This window comes from Streptopelia decaocto (assembly GCF_964273445.1).
Source record: "Streptopelia decaocto genome assembly, chromosome: 3".
Lineage (NCBI taxonomy): Eukaryota > Metazoa > Chordata > Aves > Columbiformes > Columbidae > Streptopelia > Streptopelia decaocto.
This window is the reverse complement of record NC_138656.1, coordinates 114,827,052-114,848,034: the sequence shown is the minus strand read 5'-3', so window position 1 is coordinate 114,848,034 and position 20,983 is coordinate 114,827,052. Positions and strand designations below refer to the sequence as shown.

Genomic DNA, 20,983 nt, shown 5'->3' with positions numbered 1-20,983 from the left:
CAGAGGAGTTGTGATGCCCCATCACTGGATGTGTTCAAGTCCAGGTTGCACAGGGCTTTGAGCAACCTGGTGTCCCTACCCATGGCAGGTGGGTTGGACTAAATGATATTTGAAGGTCCCTTCCAACCCCAACCATTCTGTGATTCTACAATTTTTTTTAATAACAAAAGTATGATACAGCTGACTGATACAGAATGGTTGGGGTTGGAAGGGACCTCTGGAGATCACCCAGTCCAACCCACCTGCTAAAGCAGGTTCACCAGAGCAGATCACACAGGAAGGTGTCCAGGTGGGTTTGAATGTCTCCTGAGAAGGAGACTCCACAACCTCTCTGGGCAGCCTGTTCCAGGGCTCTGGCACCTCAAAGGAAAGAAGTTTCTCCTCATATTCAGATGGAACCTCCTGTGCTTCAGTCTGTGCCCATTGCCCCTCATCCTGTCATTAGGCACCACTGAAAGGAGTCTGGTCCATCCTCTTGACACTCACCATCATTGCAGTTCACTGAAACTCCAGAGATTCGCATCACACACCTGTTGAGCCACATCAATTTCTTTATATAGTTGTGATTTCGATTTCTTTTCAGGTGTACCCCTTTGTACTCAATTTCATCCTGCTGTTTAATTAAAGGTTGTTCAGTATTTGGACCCTGCCCCACCAACATGGCTCATCCACACTTTTTTAAAGGTTTTTCTCTGGTGATTGGTATCATTAATCTCAACCTGCTTCCTGGAAGAAACATGTGAGCTTATCTACTTAAATGCCTTCACCGCTTGAGAATGAACCACTTCTGTTGTAAATATTTTTTAAAAAACTGTGCACCCACCTTATGGAAATTATACTTAGACTGTAGTTTACTTATGAAAATGACTTGAACAGCGTGAAAGCTTTATTTAAAATATATACCTTTCACGTCTCCTTTATCCCACTTAACCAGCTGCCCTATGAACCACGTTGATTGGACGTGATTTTCTCTAGACAGCCCAGGCCTAATTACTTCCAAAGTGCTTACAAACTAATTTCCAAAATTCAAGTGAGACAAAAATATCTGTAATTTTCCAGGCTTTTCTCTCTCTTCTCCTTGTAAACACAAATGCTATTTCTTCCCATCTCCCATCCCCGGCAGTCTCTCTGTGATGTATGAATTCTTAAAGATAATTTCAAATAGTAGAAAGATTATTTCAATTGTATCCTAAAGCATTCTTTGGTAGATTTTATCAGGTCTCATACACTTGAATGACTGTCTTACCTCTGTATTTTTAGCAGTTTTTCTCTGCTCTGGCCACCAGTGGGGTTGGTTTTGTTTTGTTTTTCTATTAATTTAGCTGATTATCTGTCAAGTACTTTATATAACACACATTAAATCAGTCATACCGTAACCCCCCCCACACTGTTCGATATGTGTCTTGCTGTTAATGGATTTGCACATTGTTTTCCTCTTACTTTTGATGCGTCACAAGACTTTCCTCGTTCTTATTTAAACCCTCTGCCCACTGAAATTCATCTTGTGACTTTGTACACTTGGCTTTCACTTTATATAGAAATCCTTAAACTGCTGTAAAGCAACAGGAGTATCTGATCTGGCCATGAGAGCCTCTTAATGTCTGTCCCATCTGTTCTTTGCATCAGGACAGATAATCTCCATTATGCATTTAGAAGTGCCTCCTTAACTGCGAATTCTCATGCATCTCTTGGTCTCTCAGATAATCTTCTTAGGAGACACTGTTTGCCAGCTCCATAACGTTGCTGAAAATTACTTTTAAAAAAAATTAATTTTCCTTGTTCACCGGATCTCAGACTTTATTTCAAAAACTTACGTCAAAATATTTTTCACCAAAAGTGCCTCCATTATTAATTTTTTCCTTAATAGTTAAGATCCTAATCACAAATCAAATACAAATTACCTACCTCCATTTGCTGAGAGATGTATGCCCAGAACACTCATAACATGTTTTTACTGTATCACTTACTGTTTGGATACTTGCAACAATTTAGAAATTATGGGGTTTTATTTCTAGTATCATCTACCATACTGGACAAAGACAAGAGAAATCACACAATGCCTTCTTGAATTCCAGAAGGTTGAAGCAGAACAACAGAGAAGGCAGGGATAAGATATATCCTATATGTCCTACGCATGCATGTGTAGCTGAGTCTACATTTAATCATTTAATTCTTTGTCAGACATTTAGCACCAAAAGGTTTTGAGGAGGGAGTTGAAAGGAGAACAGCAGCAGAGTAACAGCTCACAAAGAGATTTTGTCACCTGGGGGAGCCTGTGGAAGATGCTTTCAGAAAGCAGAAAGCTATTAAGATTAATTAATCTAAGGTTTTAATGATGCTGACACCTGCCTGGTGAAAGCTTTGTCACAAAGTCCCCCTTTTTCTGACCATCACTGTGTTTTTCCAGCATCTTGTGTCAGCTTCTGCTCCCAAAGTCCTTAAATCACTCTGCTACACCATGAGAAGTCAAAGTTATCTGTTCTCACCTTGGTCTTCCATTGATTATTCTCGTTTTGATCAATTTCTCTCCATCTTAACACCTCTGCTGCTGCCACCCACTCAATCAGCCTGGAACAACTTCCCTCCCTGCCCCAGCCTCCTCCAGAGTTTTCTCCATTCTTGGTCTTGCGCTGGACAGGGAAATCAAATCAAATCAAATAAAGCCCTATCATTGTACTGACTTCCCTCCTCTGAAATCTCATGCTCCCCTTCCTCATTTCAGCCACCTTTTGGGATAATCGACTGTTTTCCTCCTCCCTCAGCTTAAATCCACAGCTCAGAAGACTCCCACCGGTGACCCGTTCCTTAAAGAAACGTGCTTCTCTTAAATGTGCTTTTCTGAGGGAGAAAGGCCATTTCTGATGTTGTTTTCTTTTTTTGTTTATTTGTTTGGGTTTTTTGTTTTGTTTTTAATCAGCAGAAGCAAATAAAATAATAATCCCCTAAACAAAACAAAACACCCTCACCCCCAAAAAACCCATCAACAACCAAACAAAAACTAAAGGGGACCCCACCAAACCATCAGCTACAGAGAAGTGGTGGTTAAAATGAATTTCCCAGTATAGTTCTACTTATTTAGATGATGGAAAAGTTTGTATTGCTATTGGTTTAGTTATTGGTTTTCTTTGATAAACACGGAAAAGTAATCAAAACTGAATGCACCTTGTCATCAGGCAACAGAATCATAGAATCACAGAAAGTCCTGAGTTGGAAGGGACCCACAAGGATCATTGAGTCCAACTGCTGTCCCTGCACAGGACAACCCCACAGTTCACACCGTGTGTCTGAGGACGTTGTCCAGTCTCTTCTTGAACACTGTCAGGTTGGGGCCATGACACCTCCCTGGGGAGCCTGTTCCAGTGTCCAGCACCCTCTGGGTGAAGAACCTTTTCCTCATGTCCAACCTGAACCTCCCCTGGCACATCTTCCTGCCATTCCCTCAGGTTCTGTGATTGGTAAAGGATGAAACACAGTAAAGGATGAAACTTGAGGTTGGTAAACTTGGAGTAAGGCTTATACCACAAATGCAACAATCTTATCTCCTCCATAAACGGAATTTTATTTCTTGAGAGGATTAGCAGTTATTTTACTGCAATTTGTCCATCCCCCTGCACACCAGCACATCTGACCTACACGAATAAAAGGACGAATGAAATTTCTGCAAGGTCACCACTTCTCTGGCTGCAACACGGGTACAACCCAGCAGAACTCGTTGCATGGTTCAGCTGCCTGAACGCCGCCACCTTTTATGGCCAATGTACAGAATTTACTCACTGCGCTATATGAAGCAGACAGATATAATGATATAATACTTCCTCAAATGACAAATTGAGCTGAAGGATTTACGGTGCACGGCTGTCTGCTGACACCCAGCACAATGGGGTTGTTCTGTTTCTCAGCTCAGTGACTATTATTTCAACAGAAAGGACGATCCAGCATTGCAAAACTGGACGCTCTTCCATGCTGCAGAACATTTCTTGTGCTAAATACGAAGCCACGCTGCAATATAGAAATCCATCTCTCCTTCCAGACATTGCCAGAATCTCAGATAGATTCTGGAACGCAGCAAGTTTGGGCTAATTCCAAAAAAAACCCAACCCAAAATCCAGCTATCAACTAAGCAAAGCTCCTTGCTTTCTGGAAAGCATCTAGAGCTCAAACAGCGTTTGAGACTGAACATCTACAGAAACCAATAATTAAAACCAAGGATTATTAATTACACCAGACTCAATACATCCCAAGCCTGATTCCTAATCAGAAAACTTATTTCCTGGTTCTTTAGTTCTCCATCTGCAAATGAAAATACTTGGAGGTTTTTATTCATCAATCAGTTTGCTGTGGGGACATCCCACATGGACAGTGGGGCTGCTTATTCCATCAGAGCTGCTGCGACCAAAGGCTTCTCCTTGACTCAGCAACTCCAAATGAGGGCAGTTAAATGCATCACAAGAACATGATGCTGTGAGAAAGCACTTTCAAGAATGAACATGAGCAAAGCAGAAATCAACCTGAATTCCAGATGGAAATATAGGCCGGAGCCAAACTTGACGGCTGCATGTGCATTTCATAAGCATTGTCAATGAGAAAGAAAAAGGGGAGGAGTTTACTATTTGGCCAGAAAAAAATTAAATGTATAATATCCTATATGATCTAACCAGAAAAAAGAGTCAAGACTAGGGAGTCAATAAATACAGCTGCTTCAATGGGTGTTAGTACAGTCTCGGAAGTCTCCCATGGGGCAAATTTTAATTCTGTTGGCATTTAGAAGGAGAAAGTGTTTATTGACACTTAGCCATATGAATGGGGGAAATTTCCAGGCAAAGCCCATGCACACAGTCCTGGAAAACACCAAATCCTGCAGCAACTAAGCTCTGACTAGAGGCTCAGCTTGGCCGGTTCCTGGAATTGGGCAGCTTGTGCGTTAGCCACGTGTTTGCTAAACTGAGGTTCTCTTCTTGTTCAGCCTCTGTTTGCCAAGGAAGAATTCACCACTCAAGACCAGACTGTCATGGTTGTTTGCATTCTAGCATACGATTAGACAATATCTTCCAAAGCAAATATATGGTTCGTCACATGAATGATCAAAACTAAGCAGTTTATTTAACACCTTTGGTAGAATCACCCCTAGAATATATTAAAGGAAGAACTGTACAACCATAAAGCATATCCATTAATCAACGTGAAATAAAATTATTAAGGAGATACACACAAGAAGGTTGGTGCAGAGCTCTGCCAAAATCTGCAGCTTCTCTCCATATCAAAGCTTAGATCATGCTAAGAAGCAGCAAATGATATCAGTAAAGCTTGAGACAAAACAGTGCCCGTATTCAGTACTTTCAGAGGATAATGAGACTAGATCACTACAGGCCTGAAAACAACGTGCCATTGAAAAAATTATTTGAGAAAAAGATAAAGAATCTTGGTATTTCACCTCTCTGTGTTCTTGTGGGAATTCTGAGCAAAGTAGTTATTTAATGAATAATCAGTATTGCACTTGCATCTGTATTGGAAGTATCTCGATCTGTGGTTGTACTGTTAATTTTTCAAATCTGCTAAAGAAAATCACCATCTCTTCATTGCTCCTCACATAGGCCGGGCCATTGCAAGGTCCATCTTACCTCATTACCTGCCTTGGATTAATGCTGCACCTTCGAGCAACAATTTTTAGCTCTTGTTTATTTTCTTTTGACCACAACTTGTTCATTGGTTCATTGTCCTCATGAGAACACCCATGAGAAATACCCAACAGAAATGGGGATCAGAAAGAACACAAAAACTCAACTGCCTTCACATGGAGGCTGTTAGAAGGACAAAGTGTAACCTATTTTTATATCACAGGTTACCGGCAGCGCCTCCGTCTGCAGGAGCCCCAGGTTTGCTGGCTCAGAGTTTCCCAGCACCGACATTGAAGCCACACAGCAAGGTCAACGTGCTGGAAACAGCAAGACAGCTCCTGAGACCTTTTAAAGAACAGAGAACAGCGCTACCAGTAAATCAAAAGTGGAAAGTATCACTCTGGACATGTACTTGCTTATTTAGGTATGAAATATTTCTGTTGCTTTTGAAATTTTTAAATTCCATATTTACAACACAGCATTCCATTTTGAAATTCCATATTTACAACACAGCAACTACTGCTCTCTATAAAAAAATAGATTACAAACCTCTTAAAACACAGGTGACATCTTGTATCTAACTCCTTTATCTTACATCACTTATATTGATATAACAACCTTCTGAATACCGTAGAAAAAGAGGTTGCACTTTTCTCTCCAAACCAGACAGTCCTATTTTAAAAGCATTAAGTCAGATAAATGAGCAGTAAATATGTGTTTTCATTCTTTGTTTTTGTTACTTACTCTAGATGAAGACAATAAGCAGAAATCAAAAGACAAGTATATCTGTTTCTCAAGCACAACTATTCACAGAATCACAGTGTCAGGGATTGGAAGGGACCTCGAAAGATCATCCAGTCCAATCCCCCTGCTGGAGCAGGAACACCCAGATGAGGTCACACAGGAACATGTCCAGGCGGGTTTTGAATGTCTCCAGAGTAGGAGACTCCACAACCCCCCTGGGCAGCCTGTTCCAGTGTCTGTCACCCTCACCGAGAAGAAGTTTCTTCTCAAATTTAAGTGGAACCTTTTGTGTTCCAGTTTGTACCCATTACCCCTTTTCCTATCATTGGTTGTCACCGAGAAGAGCCTGGCTCCATCCTCCTGACACTCACCCTTTATATATCTGGGGGGCAGGAGAACCTCTCTGACCTACTAACCAACCCCCTTCTGATACACCCCAGGATGCCATTGGCCTTCCTGGCCACAAGGGCCCAGTGCTGGCTCATGCTCATCCCCCAGGTCCCTTTCCCCTACATTGCTCTCTAATAGGTCATTTCCCAACTTATACTGGAACCTGGGGTTGTTTCTACCCAGATGCAAGACTCTACATTTTCCCTTGTTATATTGTTCTTGAAGATTTCACTGGTGCAATGTTATTTGCAAATAGAAAGAACTATCAGGTACAGAAAATACTAAAAGAAGTTATAGAGCAGTCTTTTCAAGCCACGAGGGTATTTTCAGTAGCCATGCTGTTGTGTGGAGTCTTATGACAAATCAAGCTCACGTGGCTAAGGAGAAGAATTTAAAAAAGAAACCCTGAAACTCTCCCAACAAGTCATGATTTGTGCCACTGGGCAGCTGGCAGTACCCAAAGGGGCAGCAATATTCCTCCCTTTTTCTACAGCTTTCTTTGCTTGACTCTAATATTAGAGCACTTAAACTTTAAATCTCACAACATCTCTGTGAATGAGCTGCTTTTACAAATGGAGAATTGAAGCGGAGAGGAAAAAACATGAAAACCTAGTCTGCTTTTGACCCTTAGACCTCAGAAGTTTAGATAGGATGTGAGACTGCTAAACCTCTCAAAGGCAACTGCAGGGCAATGAATGATGTCCAAACCATCCATCCCAAAATACCAATACTAGCAGTGTGCTCACTGGAGCATTTGAACTGAATAATGAATTTACAGATTGACAGACATCCTGGTCCAGTGGGGATTAATCTCCCAAGGCAATACAGTCAAAACAGTGAAACTATTTCTACCATTTCCCTTTGCTGCCTGGTTAATGTCCACGTTGTTTTTTTCCCTGCATTAAGATAATTCACATTTATTTACTGTCTTCAGACACAAATCCGATCAGTCTGGATCATTAATATTTTTTCTCTGTTACAGTAATGCCTTGTCCTCCCAATCCCACCCTGTTGCCAAGCGGAATGGTGCATGTGAACACAACTGAAGAGAGAACATGAGGAATTAATACAAGAATACCTTGCATAGAGTAAGAGCTATGAGTTTAAATTCTCTTCCACTGTTTCAGTGATGTCTGGAATTTCTCTATTAGAAATAAACAAGATATTCATTAGCTAATTGCTTATATAACAAACATCATTACATAAAATTATAATCCAGAAGCACTGAAAGAATTTTAATTCACAGAGTCATGGAATAGTTTGGGTTGGGAGGGACCGTCAAAGCTCATCCAGTCCCACCCCTGCCATGAGCAGGGACATCTTCACCCAGATCAGGTTGCTCAGAGCCCCGTCCAGCCTGGCCTGGGATGTCTCCAGGGATGGGGCATCCACCACCTCTCTGGGCAACATGGGCCAGTGTTTCACCACCCTCACAGTAAAAAATGTCTTCCATGTCTGGCCTGAACCTCCCCTCTTTTATTTTAAAAACATCACCAATACACAACACCTATCCAGGTGAACTTCAAAGCAGAACTGTACTTTGTGATTTCCACGGTTACCTTCTCAACTTTACTACTTCCTCATCTACTATACATTTAGTAGCAAATCCAAATTTTTGGATTATTAAAACAGAAAGGCCTGTTGGATGGGTTCACGCATTGTGAACCAACGGTGTCACGCCAGCTGCTGGTTTCAGGGCTTTCACACAAGCCTCTGTTGAAAGGATGAGTCACTCCAAATGCTGAAACTAAAAAGCTTTGCTTTTGGTACTAAGTACTGAGTATTTCAGTACTTTGCTTTTCAGTACTAAGTAACCCCTCTCCTGTTTCAGAGGCCAAATGGAAAAAAGAGCATTTCTGAGCCTGTCTGCCAGACACTAAGAGCATAACACAAAATAAGGTCACTTCCATAGGTGGAAAAGCAGAGACATCATGGCCACCTGCTGCAAGATCTCCTGCTCCACAGCCCAAACTCACAAGAAGTTCTTTCACTGCAGGCCTGGCGAACAGGGCCGCTCCTGTCCACTGTCCTCTTCAGCCCCTTCAACATCTGTTGTACCACCGAAGGAACATTCCCTGCAAAAAGCTCTTCCCTACGTGAAAAGCTCTTTAGCAGAAGAACACTGAAAGAGCCAAGACTTCAGTTGTCAATACTGCTTGTGTCTTCCAGTTGACCTGCAGAAGGGCTGGGCGGAGAGGTTCAGGAAAACCACAATGGGTGGGAGAAGGCAGGATTTTTGTGCTTGCTTTTGCTTTTTTCCTTCTACTTCCACACCCATCTCTTCTCAGAAACAACCTCCTTCCCTTTTAACCTTAAAGCCCGATGTTCCCATCATCCTCAAGTCAACATACACATTTTTATGTTGACAGTGACCATACTGTCAACAAGAACAACAAACACATTGAAGGGAACCCCTTTTGCAGCCAAATATATATATATATCTATATATATATATTCTGCAACTGTCCTGGGCATGAGCAAAGAGCAGTAGGTCTCTCCACCTTTAAAATATCAGCAGCACTGAAACCTTCCCAGAGAGGATGCTTGCTGTGCAGAGAAAGGCTGGGGATGAGCACAGAACTAGCTAGGCTTGAGCTCTGGGCTCAGCCCAGCTGCAGCAGCGCTGGACACAGCCCCAAATACTGAATTTGTTGACACGTAAGTGAAAACGAATCTGCAGTGAGCTGTGGGTCACTGAGGACAAGCTGCTGCTGGCATCTAAGCCAGACAACTTCCAAGTAGGCTTAGCCTTACTAAGCTGCACTGCAGTCTGCAGTGCAGTCTCCACTGTAAATACACCCAAAGTCTTTGCACTCAGTCATAAGAACAAATAAAAAAAGGCATTTTTAACCAAAGTAAACAAAGTACAGAAAGTCCAAGTAACATCAAAGGGATGACAATTCCTGTACTGTCTCCGTAACACTTTTATTCTCTTTTATCCTGCGTTCCTGGGTCACACTTGCCAGATGCTGCAGCTTAAATCAGGCTAATCTAAGTCTTACCAAAGTCAATGTAAAGCTTTCTGCTGATTTCATGGAAGTCAGAATTTTGCGTTTTCATTGCTATCATCATATGAATAAGGATACAAGAAGACCACTGAAACTTTAATTTCTTGTATAGTTTTATGCTGAGACACTGAAAAGAGAGTTATTTCAGGTACAAGTCCATATCAATGCAGGGGTAGTTCCTATCTTTTTTTTTTTTAAAAACATGTCATAAGGAAAAAAGGAATAAGCAGATGATTATTTTGCTACTTCAAAATGCTACAGGAAACATGTCAGCGCAGACAAGACTGCTCACCTGAACCATTCATCTGAATTATTCCCTATTTAATGTATAAATCCAGTATTAAACTGTTCAGAAAAAGCTTCTTAATATAAGAAGAATCTCTTGCTGGGAACACAAAAGTATCTGTACATTATATCACCTGATACCTAATTAACAGGGAAATAAAAATCCTAATAACATCTCGTAAACGAAAACGGTTTTATTTCCAGGTATTTCCATGTTCAATGTTTGACTCAGAATTACACAGGAGTTCAAAATTTGACCTCCAGTTTGTAAAACCTTTTCTCCCTGTTCCAATGTATTAATACTAAGAACAGAGCAATCGTATTAGAAACTAAAGTTGTCTGTGTCTTTGTCCTTTAAATAAACTGCTCAATGTCACTGTATTACGTCTATGAGCTCTTTCAGACAATCTGTGAAAAGCATACTCAAAATTCCTTTTTCAAACTTAATTTGCAGTGATTTTCTTGCAGTAATATGAGAGTAAAAGAAAAATATAATTATTTCAACAGTAAGCAATTACACACAATGATTTTTCTACAGCAGCTGTCTAATTAAGAGACTATGAGCCCAGCATACCAAGCTTTAGATTAAAGAATTCTTTTTGAGGAATTCATATGATATGCAAGATGCACAACTTTTTGTATTCTGTCACACTGCAGATGCACCAAAATACTTGCTACAAACTTTTAACCCTTCACAAAACATTTATACTTGTATAGACAATACGGATTTGAACAAAAGAAACAGCTGCTGTTCAACTGAATGAAAATATCTGAAGATTATCAACATTGATAAATAACATTTGCAGCAAGGCTGATCTAAAAAAGTGACACCGTACTAAAAATATCTCGACAAAATTAACAATGAATGATTTGTTGTGAGTATGAAACGTGCATATGCACAGATGTCGGTTATATAACCCACTTTTTAATATCATTAAGGAGTAAACACCAGCCTATTCTTCCAGCTTATCCAAACACAGTACAAAGCAGGCATGTTTCTCTCCCAGATTTCTCTACCCTAATTAACAGATTTTTTTAACTGCTTGTCTTTCACTGCTGCAGCAGAATCTCATCTGCCTCCTTATTCTGAATCGCACATACAAATGCCTATCGCTCCCCAAAGGCTTTTCTAAGAAGCATCCGTAACAAAAGAACTGCGGGTTCGTACCTTAACCTCTTGGTTGGCAAAAATCTCCACGTCAACCCCACAGGCAACCAGCATGGAGACATCACAGTCCATGCTCCGGGCTGGCATCCCCCCCTCTGCACACAGAGTTAGGCAACCTCAGCGGAACAAACGAGTGGAAAGGAAAGAAAACAATAAAAGAAAATCTTCAGTATTGCAATTGAACAGTCCAAAATTCTGTTTGGATCTCTGCGAGGCTCCGACACGAGGTCTTTGCAGTTCCCAGAGTTGCTCCTGGTCTGTCCCCGCACACCCAGCGCTGAGCAGAGTCACGGCGCTCGCTGTTCCATCGCTCCTGGCAATGACATCACCGCAAAGACTGACACACGCTACATCTCGTTCTTTTTTTTTTCCAACCCTTTTATCTCTAGGCAGCGCAGTGGATCAAATTGAACATGATTATGTGCTAAATCTGAACCGGGACTAAATCAATTCGAGCGGTGTTCAGTGGCAACTGAGTCATAGCTGTTGTTTCAGCTGAGTGCTTATGTTGGCAAAAAAAAGATCGCCTGACACCAAAAGCTCCGCTCCGAGTGTAAATTAACCCAGCATTTAAAGCCACTATGCTCAGGGTAATGTTTGTTACTTTATTATACTTCAAAATCAACAGCAGAGCACTGATGAAAATTAAAAACAACCACAAACAAACAAACAAAAAAACCCCATACACCAAAAAGCTCTGCATTCTGCTTTTAATACCTTTAAGTCTTCTTTTTTACTAAAGCATGCTATTGAAACTCACACATGAGATCACAGAACATCTAGTCCTATCATCAGGAGCGAACGATGTGCTGCAAATTCGATCCCAGGACTCAGACACACTGGTTGCACCCTGACTCAGGGCTGGCTGTGATTTGGAAGTCAATGCCCCTTCAAAGAAAAGAACATGAAAATTTCCCTTGAAATTAGGACTTCACACTTGGCAACCTTCACTCCATTTGTCCTTAGGGTTAATCCTGCCCAAATGTAACACTATTCAACTGAAAGAAACAGACCTATGTAAAGCGAAGATGTTCTACATCTACTGACTCAGTGGTCTGTTTGTTCTTTGCAAGTTTAATTTTAGTGATATAAATAAAAAATCTACAAATTTGGGAGTTTGAAAGTTGATCTTTATCCCGGACTTGCACCATTGTTTTTCCTCTAATGTTTCGTTCTTGTGATCCATAAATTACTTTTAGTTGTTGCAGGCTTAGAAATGACATTTATGGGTAAGTCAGGTTAACAGGCAGAATTAAAGTGGATATAAACAAGACTGCTGACTCCACTTCCATTGACAAATATTGCAGCTTGCACCATGTTCTGTGATGCTGCAAGTATTTTACTACTGATATTTAAACAAGGTTGTCTAAAATTAGAGCAACTTTCTTATAAGAAGAGAGTGATAGAGCTGGGTCTGTTCAGCCTGGAGAAGAGAAGCTGAGAGGGGATCTCATCAATGTTTATAAATATCTCAAGGTGGGTGTCAGGAGGATGGACCAGACTCTGTTCAGTGGTGCCCAACAACAGGATGAGGGGCAACGGGCACAGACTGAAGCACAGGAGGTTCCATCTGAATATGAGGAGAAACTTCTTTCCTTTGAGGTGCCAGAGCCCTGGAACAGGCTGCCCAGAGAGGCTGTGGAGTCTCCTTCTCTGGAGACATTCAAACCCACCTGGACACATTCCTGTGTGATCTGCTCTGGTGAACCTGCTTTAGCAGGTGGGTTGGACTGGGTGATCTCCAAAGGTCCCTTCCAACCCCAAACAGTCTGGGATTCTGTGAAAATCATCTCGGGCATATTCGCTGAACCACGGTCAGTCTGGGCTGCAGACTACCATACCCTTCATGAAATTCAAAATGAAGACACCTGCCGAAAATATTATCAAGTTGTTTGCAGCAAAACTCTGCATTCAGACACCTAAAAGCAGAAGCAGCTTCCGATCAGACTCAAGCCCACCCAGCTTCCCACCTTACACTTTCACCAGCACTGTAAATTGGTTAAACACAGGGAATTCCCAATTAGCGATGCTGAACAACTTCTGCTAAGAAATCCACTCTTTGCCCCCTGAGCTGGCAGCAACGTTAGATGCTGGTACAGAAAAGCTGAGATCTCTCATCAGAACATTCTTTTCCGAGCTCTATTAAATGACTTACGCACTTTTTAAGTCGCATTTATAGAGGCTCCCTCAGCAATAACCACAAATTAAGATTCAGAACGAGGACAGAAACATTTCCCAGCACTAAAGATTTCACAAACCAAGACTGCACCAATCAACAGAAATGGATGGAGTAGTAGAAGGCAGAAAATTAATCAATACGGTTTATCATGATAATCAATTGTTTTGTACACCAGTCACTTAATCACTGTCAAGTTTTTTCATAAACCTCAGGAAAAGATGTTTTAGAAAGAATTTGTAGTTATCATTTTTGTGCATGTTTAGAGGAACTTTTATTCATATATTTGAATATCACATATAGGTGATATAATAGAAAAAAGCCATAAAGATGCCTGATCGAAGTTCTAAGTGGGCAGCAATGGATAAATCATGTAATCAGAAAACTGAGATGTTAGTAAAGTGGTTATCAAAGAGCTGGAAGGAAACACTGAAATCAAAGACAAGTCTTGTATATCTGAGCCTGATGAAAGTTTTAGCAGTACGGACCAAAAGGACAAAAAAAAGTAACAGACATTTGAAAAAAAGATCAAGAATTAGACAATGTTGATCGTTAAGGTCTATAAAGGCATCAAAAATGAAAGCAATGCCTGGTCTGAGTGTGGTTTCATAGCAGTGATGGAAAAAAGATCAGGCAATACACAGCTACATTGGATAGTCCCCAAAATTATTATTTCCTTTTCTCATGTTTAAAACTGCCATCCATTCAATTTCAAAAGCCCTGCTCCTCAATTCTCTGATAAAAACTGGTACATATACACAATCCGACCTGTTCCACTTGATGGTTATTCTTGCACTTCCACTATTCATCTCCTTTCCAAACAGAATCACTGCAATTTTTCCATTCCATCTGAGGAAGGAAACCTTACTGAGATGACAACTACTTCCATTTATTATTTCTTCTTGCCTATTCCTAAGCATAACCTATTTTTCCCCTTAAAAACCACTCTAGCTCCCTAGGGTATTTTAGCGAGCTCTTTACAGAGACAACCTAGTTGGTTCTGTTCCTCCAAAACAACTATTACCTAACAGAACAAATCTACAGGGTGCTTTAGTACTTCAACTTACGTCTTTCAATATACGTCACATTCTATTTGTTACTACTCACTCAAATCAACACATAATCTTATATGAGATTTTTCTCAGGGCATTCTACAATTTCTTATAGTCTCATCTAATGTTAATAGCAAATTTTATTATTGGATAATTTAAAATTGGTTAATATTGACTGCTTTCTCCAGATCAGGAGACTCACTTTTCAATCAAATTTAAAGGAAGATTTATTTCAATTTCTTTCAAAACAATTCTTAACTCCAGCTCTAAATTCTAAATTCAGCAAACTGCCAAGAAAAAATAAAGCCATATTTCATGTATATTTTGAAGTATCATATTTAATAAACATAAATTGGCATAGATATGTGATGCACTTCAGCATACTTAAAGAACCTGCTCTTTCAGTAGGGTCTCCAGATCACAAACTGCTCCTGATAACAGATTTTGTACTAACGTGTGCAGGGATGAAAAAGTCTTGCTAGTGGGTGCGAAGCCAGAGGATTTGATTGTTGCCAGAGGGCAACAAAGATGATTAAAGGGCAACAAAGATGATTAAGGGAGTGGGGCACCTCCCTTATGAAGAAAGGCTGAGGGAGCTGGGGCTCTTTAGTTTGGAGAAGAGGAGACTGAGGGGTGACCTTATTAATGCTTATAAATATATAAAGGGTGAGTGCCATGAGGATGGAGCCAGGCTCTTCTCGGTGGCAAACAATGGTAGGACAAGGGGTAATGGGATCAAGCTGGAACACAAGAGGTTCTCCTCTCCTCAGTGAGGGTGACAGACACTGGAACAGGCTGCCCAGGGAGGTTGTGGAGTCTCCTTCTCTGGAGACATTCAAAACCCACCTGGACATGTTCCTGTGCGACCTCACCTCGGCGTTCCTGCTCCAGCAGGGGGATTGGACTAGATGATCTTTTGAGGTCCCTTCCAATCCCAAACATACTGTGATACTGTGATTTGTGGATCACATATATACCTTAAAGCCTCACTTGAAAGTTAAAGACGACACAATACATGGAATATTAATACTGACCAATACAAGCAGATTTTTTTTTTCAAGTATAACAGGTGGTGCTGGGGATCTGACATCAACAGTAGATGAGGGATTTCCCTATTTCAAGAGGGATTATTTTAGGCTAGGTCTAGTATTAATATACGCCGCATCAACACAGCAGAACCAGTCCTGGGTCTGGTTTAGGTTCCTCTGAGTGGTTTGTAATGGGAGTCAAAGCGCAGCTCGAAGACAATTTCAGAAGAAAATTACCTGAATTAGAGTACTAATATAAGTGCATCCAAAAGTATATAACTCTATTGCCATCCTCTACTAGTTTTACATTGGGCCATGACCACTAATTCTAAGAATGGAAAGCAGAGAGTTTTGAACAGTCATTCAGATGTCTCTCAATCTGTTTCAGGTTTTGTCCATGGTAACAATTGTTCATGGAATGAAATGGGTACTATTCAATGAGTGAATATTTCAAGAGAGTGAATTTAAGAGCAATTGAGATCCACTTGTATATCTAGGCTGAGTATGGAAATACCAAATTTTTATAGTTATGTGTAGAGCCGTCAAACAGCTTTGAGAACTCAGAATAATACTACTTAAACTTAACGCCAGGCGGTATTTTTCCTTCACAAGATCCAAAATAATCCTGTAGCATCACTAGACTCTCTGCTGATTAACACATGATGATCATGTCTTATACTTAAATCAGCAACCCGCTTCAAAAAGACAAAAAGTTTCCAAAATCAGAAGGAAAATAAGTCATGTTGCTCCAGGCAGGTACAATCTGGGGCTGTTCAGCCTGGAGAACAGGAGGCTGAGGGGAGACCTTATCACTGTCTACAACTACCTGAAAGGAGATTGTAGCATGGAGGGGGTTGGTCTCTTCTCCCAAGTCACAAGTGATAGGACAAGGGGAAATGGCCTCAAGTTGCACCAGGGAAGGTTTAGATTGGATATTAGGAAAAAATTTCTTCCTGGAAAGGGTTGTCAGGCATTGGAACAGGCTGCCCAGGGAAGTGGTGGAGTCAACATCCCTGGAGGGGTTTAAAAGGAATTTAGACAAGGTTCTTAGGGACATGGTTTAGTGCTAGAGTTAGGTTGTGGTTGGACTCAATGATCCGGAGGGTCTCTTCCAACTGAAATGATTCTATGATTCTAATCTTACGTTCTGGATTTGTACAGAGCCTGGGATAACACAGTCCTAGTCTACAACCTTTACTCCTGTGCGTGGAGTTTTTGTTTTCTTACCTTGTTACCATAGTTATATCTATGTCTCAGCTTGATACCTATAAATAGTACCACAACTTTCAAGCTCAGCTCACAAGGCGTTAAAACAACTTGTGCAACATCTTGACCCTCCCTTTGCAAGCAAACTACTACTGATTCAGCCTTAGGGAAACTTCACTGTATCTGGACCTCACAGTAACAGCAGCCACATTGTAACCAAAAATACCAGCTAAATTCAGAAGCAATGTGACATTTTTTGCTTACACAATTATTACTAGTAACAGAGGGATTATTTCTGTAGCAGCTCTGCTAGCAGGTACAAAACATATTGTCTAAGGTGCTGTACAAATCCAGAACAATAAAAAAACCACCTACATATAGGACCTTCTGGCACTTGAATGGAACACTGTAAATAGATGCACATTATGTCTGACTCAAATGCTTTTAAAGATGTGCATCTTCATCGATCTCATTCAGCCTACTACGTAAGTCAAAAGTATTTGAACCGAGCTCCCTTATGTGCCTGTCGCTAGGAACAGACTTTTACAAATATAATCCTATTTTTTAACAGAACTATATAAGATACTTTTTAGAACTCATAAAAAGAAAAGCTCATTTAAAAAAAAAAAAAAGTCAGTTCTTCCAGTTTCTCTGTCTGCAGCAGAATAAAGGCCAACCAGATACATTCTTGAGGAGCAAAGTTGTCTCCTTCAAAGACATCACATAAAGTGGAATAGTGAAGACTGAGTAGGGTTCCATAATACTCCCTGTCATAAGAAAAGGAAAAGAATTGACTATAGTAGATCATCCCCAAAAGGATGGAAGTAACAGGTAAATCCAGCCAGCGGAACACATCAGCAACACAACAGACCAGGGGAATCTGGGCCAAGAACTGGGAACTAATGGGAGGATTTGTCCTTGTCCTGAGCTATGTTGCAGGCTACACTCCATATATATTGAAGGGTGAAAGGCTGGGACATTCAGGACTCAAATCAGAGACAGATGTCTGAAGCTAAAGGAAATGTAAATGCAAATAAGATATTTTATATATTGCCTGATGCTATGAGCTAGCATCACCATGCCAGATGCATTCACCGTTATGTTCCCACTACTAATTCCCAAACAGAATGGCCATCAAGTATCATTCTGTTAAATTATGCCCCTTTTAACAATGTTGTGAGGGTTTTAACTCTTGATGTATACCTTTTGCAATATATGAAAAAGCTTGACATTCCATTAATGTCCATTAGCAAACTCTCCAAGAAGAGTTAACAGCTAAACAAGTGTGTTAAGCCAGAGGAAAACTCTCTGTACCTACTTATTCTTTCCTAGGTTGTAAATTACCATCAAAATTTCATGAATTTTCAGAGGCTAACAACACAGCAATATCAAATATATAAAAGAGAGCAACTAGAGCATTTTTCAATCCCCCCAGAGATGAGAGATGAATTATAAATAAAATAAAATATATTTTAGATAGAAAATTTAGCTAGTATTTACTATAAATACAGAACAATAAACTATCCAACAGCTACAAAACCATTTATTTTTCTCCAAGCTGAAGTTATCACCAATTCTAAATAAGCAACAATTGTGGCAAAAAAAGGATTCCAATTCACCCCTTCTTATAATAAATAATCATTCCTATGGTTTGAAGATTTTTAAAGATTTTGGCCAGAGAAGAAAAAAAGGAAGTAGAAGTTTAATTAAACTTAGAATAAGCCTAAATCAATAAGTTTCTCGTGTGTGCAGAAAATCCCTCAATAAGTTTCTCGTCTGAAAAATCCCTTGATGAACCATGTCCTGGCTAGTCTTGATTTTTGAAAAGGTATCTTTTCCATATTATAAGTGATATTTTGCTTTTCTGTAGGGAATAACTTTCTGTTAGTCACACTTAGAATTCTCAGAATCTGAGGGTCCAAGAGTCAGAAAACAAAACAAATCATTAACATTTTGAAGGCTTTCTGCTTCCTTTAATAAAGATAATATCGAACAAATCAAACACCCACGTATGATAATGCGATAACACTTCAATGACTGAATAAGCAACTATGTCACTTGGCCATCATCACTTTGCTGTCTCATTTAGCTACATACAAGTTTCAACTCTGAGTCAGATTTGCTCAATTACTTTTAATGCGGCAGCATCATTCATAGTCCTTTGCTTCCAAGTGTGCGCAGGGAGGTGTGAGGGGGTGGAAATCAGTGCATCTGTCCTCTGGAAACAGTTACAAATCCTTCTCCGCACCCGATCCACGCAGGATAAGAACCGTGACAGTTCCAGAATCCTCTTTCTCATAAAACAAACTGCTGCAGTTCAGAAGTCAGGATGTCCTTGATGAATCTGGTGAACAGATGACCACCCACAGAATACATAATGCACACAAACCCCTGAAAACAGACAATCATCACCCTGCAGTGCAAGCTAAATTTATTTGCGGTCTATCTATACGGTATCATAGAAAAATTGCACAGGTTTCAGTTTTAAATTAAAAGAACTGAACACAGATCTCCACAGCGTGGTATATATGTTGCCGTTCTAGGTGACAGATTTGAGACTTTCATTGTTTCAGCATAGATAGCCAGTGCAATGTGAGATGCTTCAGGGTATCCAAGATACACACATGGGGTTGACAAATATAATAAATGACCTCTGGAAGACCCTTCTCTTCTAAATCATCATCCAGAGGCCCTGAGAGATTCTTTAAGATATTTAAATTAGCAATTTAAATTTCCTGTATTTCACAGGATCACAGAATGGTCGGGGTTGGAAGGGACCTCTGGAGATCATCCAGTCCAATGCACCTGCTCAAGCAGGTTCACCCAAAGCAGATCACACAGGAATGTGTCCAGGGGGGTTCAAATGTCTCCAGGGAACTGAATTGTTTCTTGTTTCAATGGACTTTAGAGTAGGATTTTGCTGACCAGTCACTTGATGTGTAGTTTAAGATGGACTGAATTGCACTCTAATCTCTGCTGATTGCTAACTAGATTTCCAGCAACTACAACAGAAACTTAAACACATGGTGCATAGATGCATATGCTCTATATGCAAACTCCATGAGGTTCAACAAGGTCAAGTGAAAAGTCCTGCACCTGGGTCAGGGCAACCCCCGGTACCAATCCAGGCTGGGGATGAAGGGATTGAGAGCAGCCCTGCCAAGAAGGACGTGGGGGTGCTGGGGGATGAAAGATTGGACATGAGCCGGCAATGGGCACTTGCAGCCCAGAAGGGCAATTGTATCTTGGGCTGCATCACAAGCAGCGTTTCCAGCAGGTGAAGGGAGGTGATTCTGCACCTCTGCTCTGCTCTGGTGAGACCCCACCTGCAGTTCTGTGTCCAGCTCTGGAGCCCTCAGCACAGGACACACATGGACCTGTTGGAGAGGGGCCAGAGGAGCCACAGAAATGATCCGATGCTGGAACAGCTCTGCTGGGAGGACAGGCTGAGAGAGTTGGGGTTGTTCAGCCTGGAGAAGAGAAGGCTTCAGGGAGAATTTACTGTGGCCTTTCCATACTTAAAAGGGGATCAGAAGAAAGATGGGGACAGACTTTTTAGTAGGGTCTGTTATGACAAGACAAGGGGTAATGGTTTTAAACTAAAGGAGGGGAGATTCAGGCCAGACATGAGGAAGAAGTTTTTTACACTGAGGGTGGTGAAACACTGGCCCAGGTTGCCCAGAGAGGTGTTGGATGCCCCATCCCTGGAGACATCCCAGGCCAGGCTGGACGGGGCTCTGAGCAACCTGATCTGGGTGAAGATGTCCCTGCTCATGGCAGGGGTAGGACTGGATGAGCTTTGAAGGTCCCTTCCAACCCAAACTATTCTATGATTCTATGTTATGCATAAGATAATTTAAGAATTGATCTTGAAGTGAATACTACACTGAATGTTACCCTTGCAGCTCAATTTTCTCAACAGCAAGACAGGAACAGCGATACCTGCTGTATGGTGATGTTAATGAGCACAGGTAAAACAGATTTCTAAGACATATTTCTAATTGATGAATTCTTATGTTATCTTTAATTTTATAAAAGACTGCAAAACAGGTGATGCACTTTCATATATTTATTCCTGCAGTACTTGGGAACACAACTGACACCAGGTCATACATGGATTCTATCACACCTGCCACACACACAGCACACCAGGACAGTGTTCCGAGAGCTGCAAGAAACCGTGAGATCTCAGTCACCCTCTCAGTTCACGTTGGGAAGATGGACCTGCCCATGGGCTGGCACAGAAGCAAGATGCTGAAGAGATGGATTCAGTTCTTGACAGAACAGACCTTGCTTAAAAAAACATGCAGG

At 40.9% G+C, this 20,983-nt stretch overlaps 1 protein-coding gene across 3 annotated transcripts in view; it reads right to left on the bottom strand.

Moving 5' to 3' along the window:
• Positions 1 to 20,983, bottom strand: part of RCAN2 (regulator of calcineurin 2) — an 89,924-nt gene that overhangs the window by 28,109 nt on the left and 40,832 nt on the right. The window contains exon 1 of one of the 3 annotated variants that reach the window (XM_082047605.1): positions 11,211 to 11,482. The exons of the other annotated variants lie outside the window; for them this stretch is intronic. Coding sequence (XP_081903731.1) covers positions 11,211 to 11,297 — 87 coding nt within the window. The 5' untranslated portion in view covers positions 11,298 to 11,482. Of the gene's footprint in view, positions 1 to 11,210; positions 11,483 to 20,983 lie in introns of those variants that run through there. 3 annotated transcript variants of the gene reach the window in all.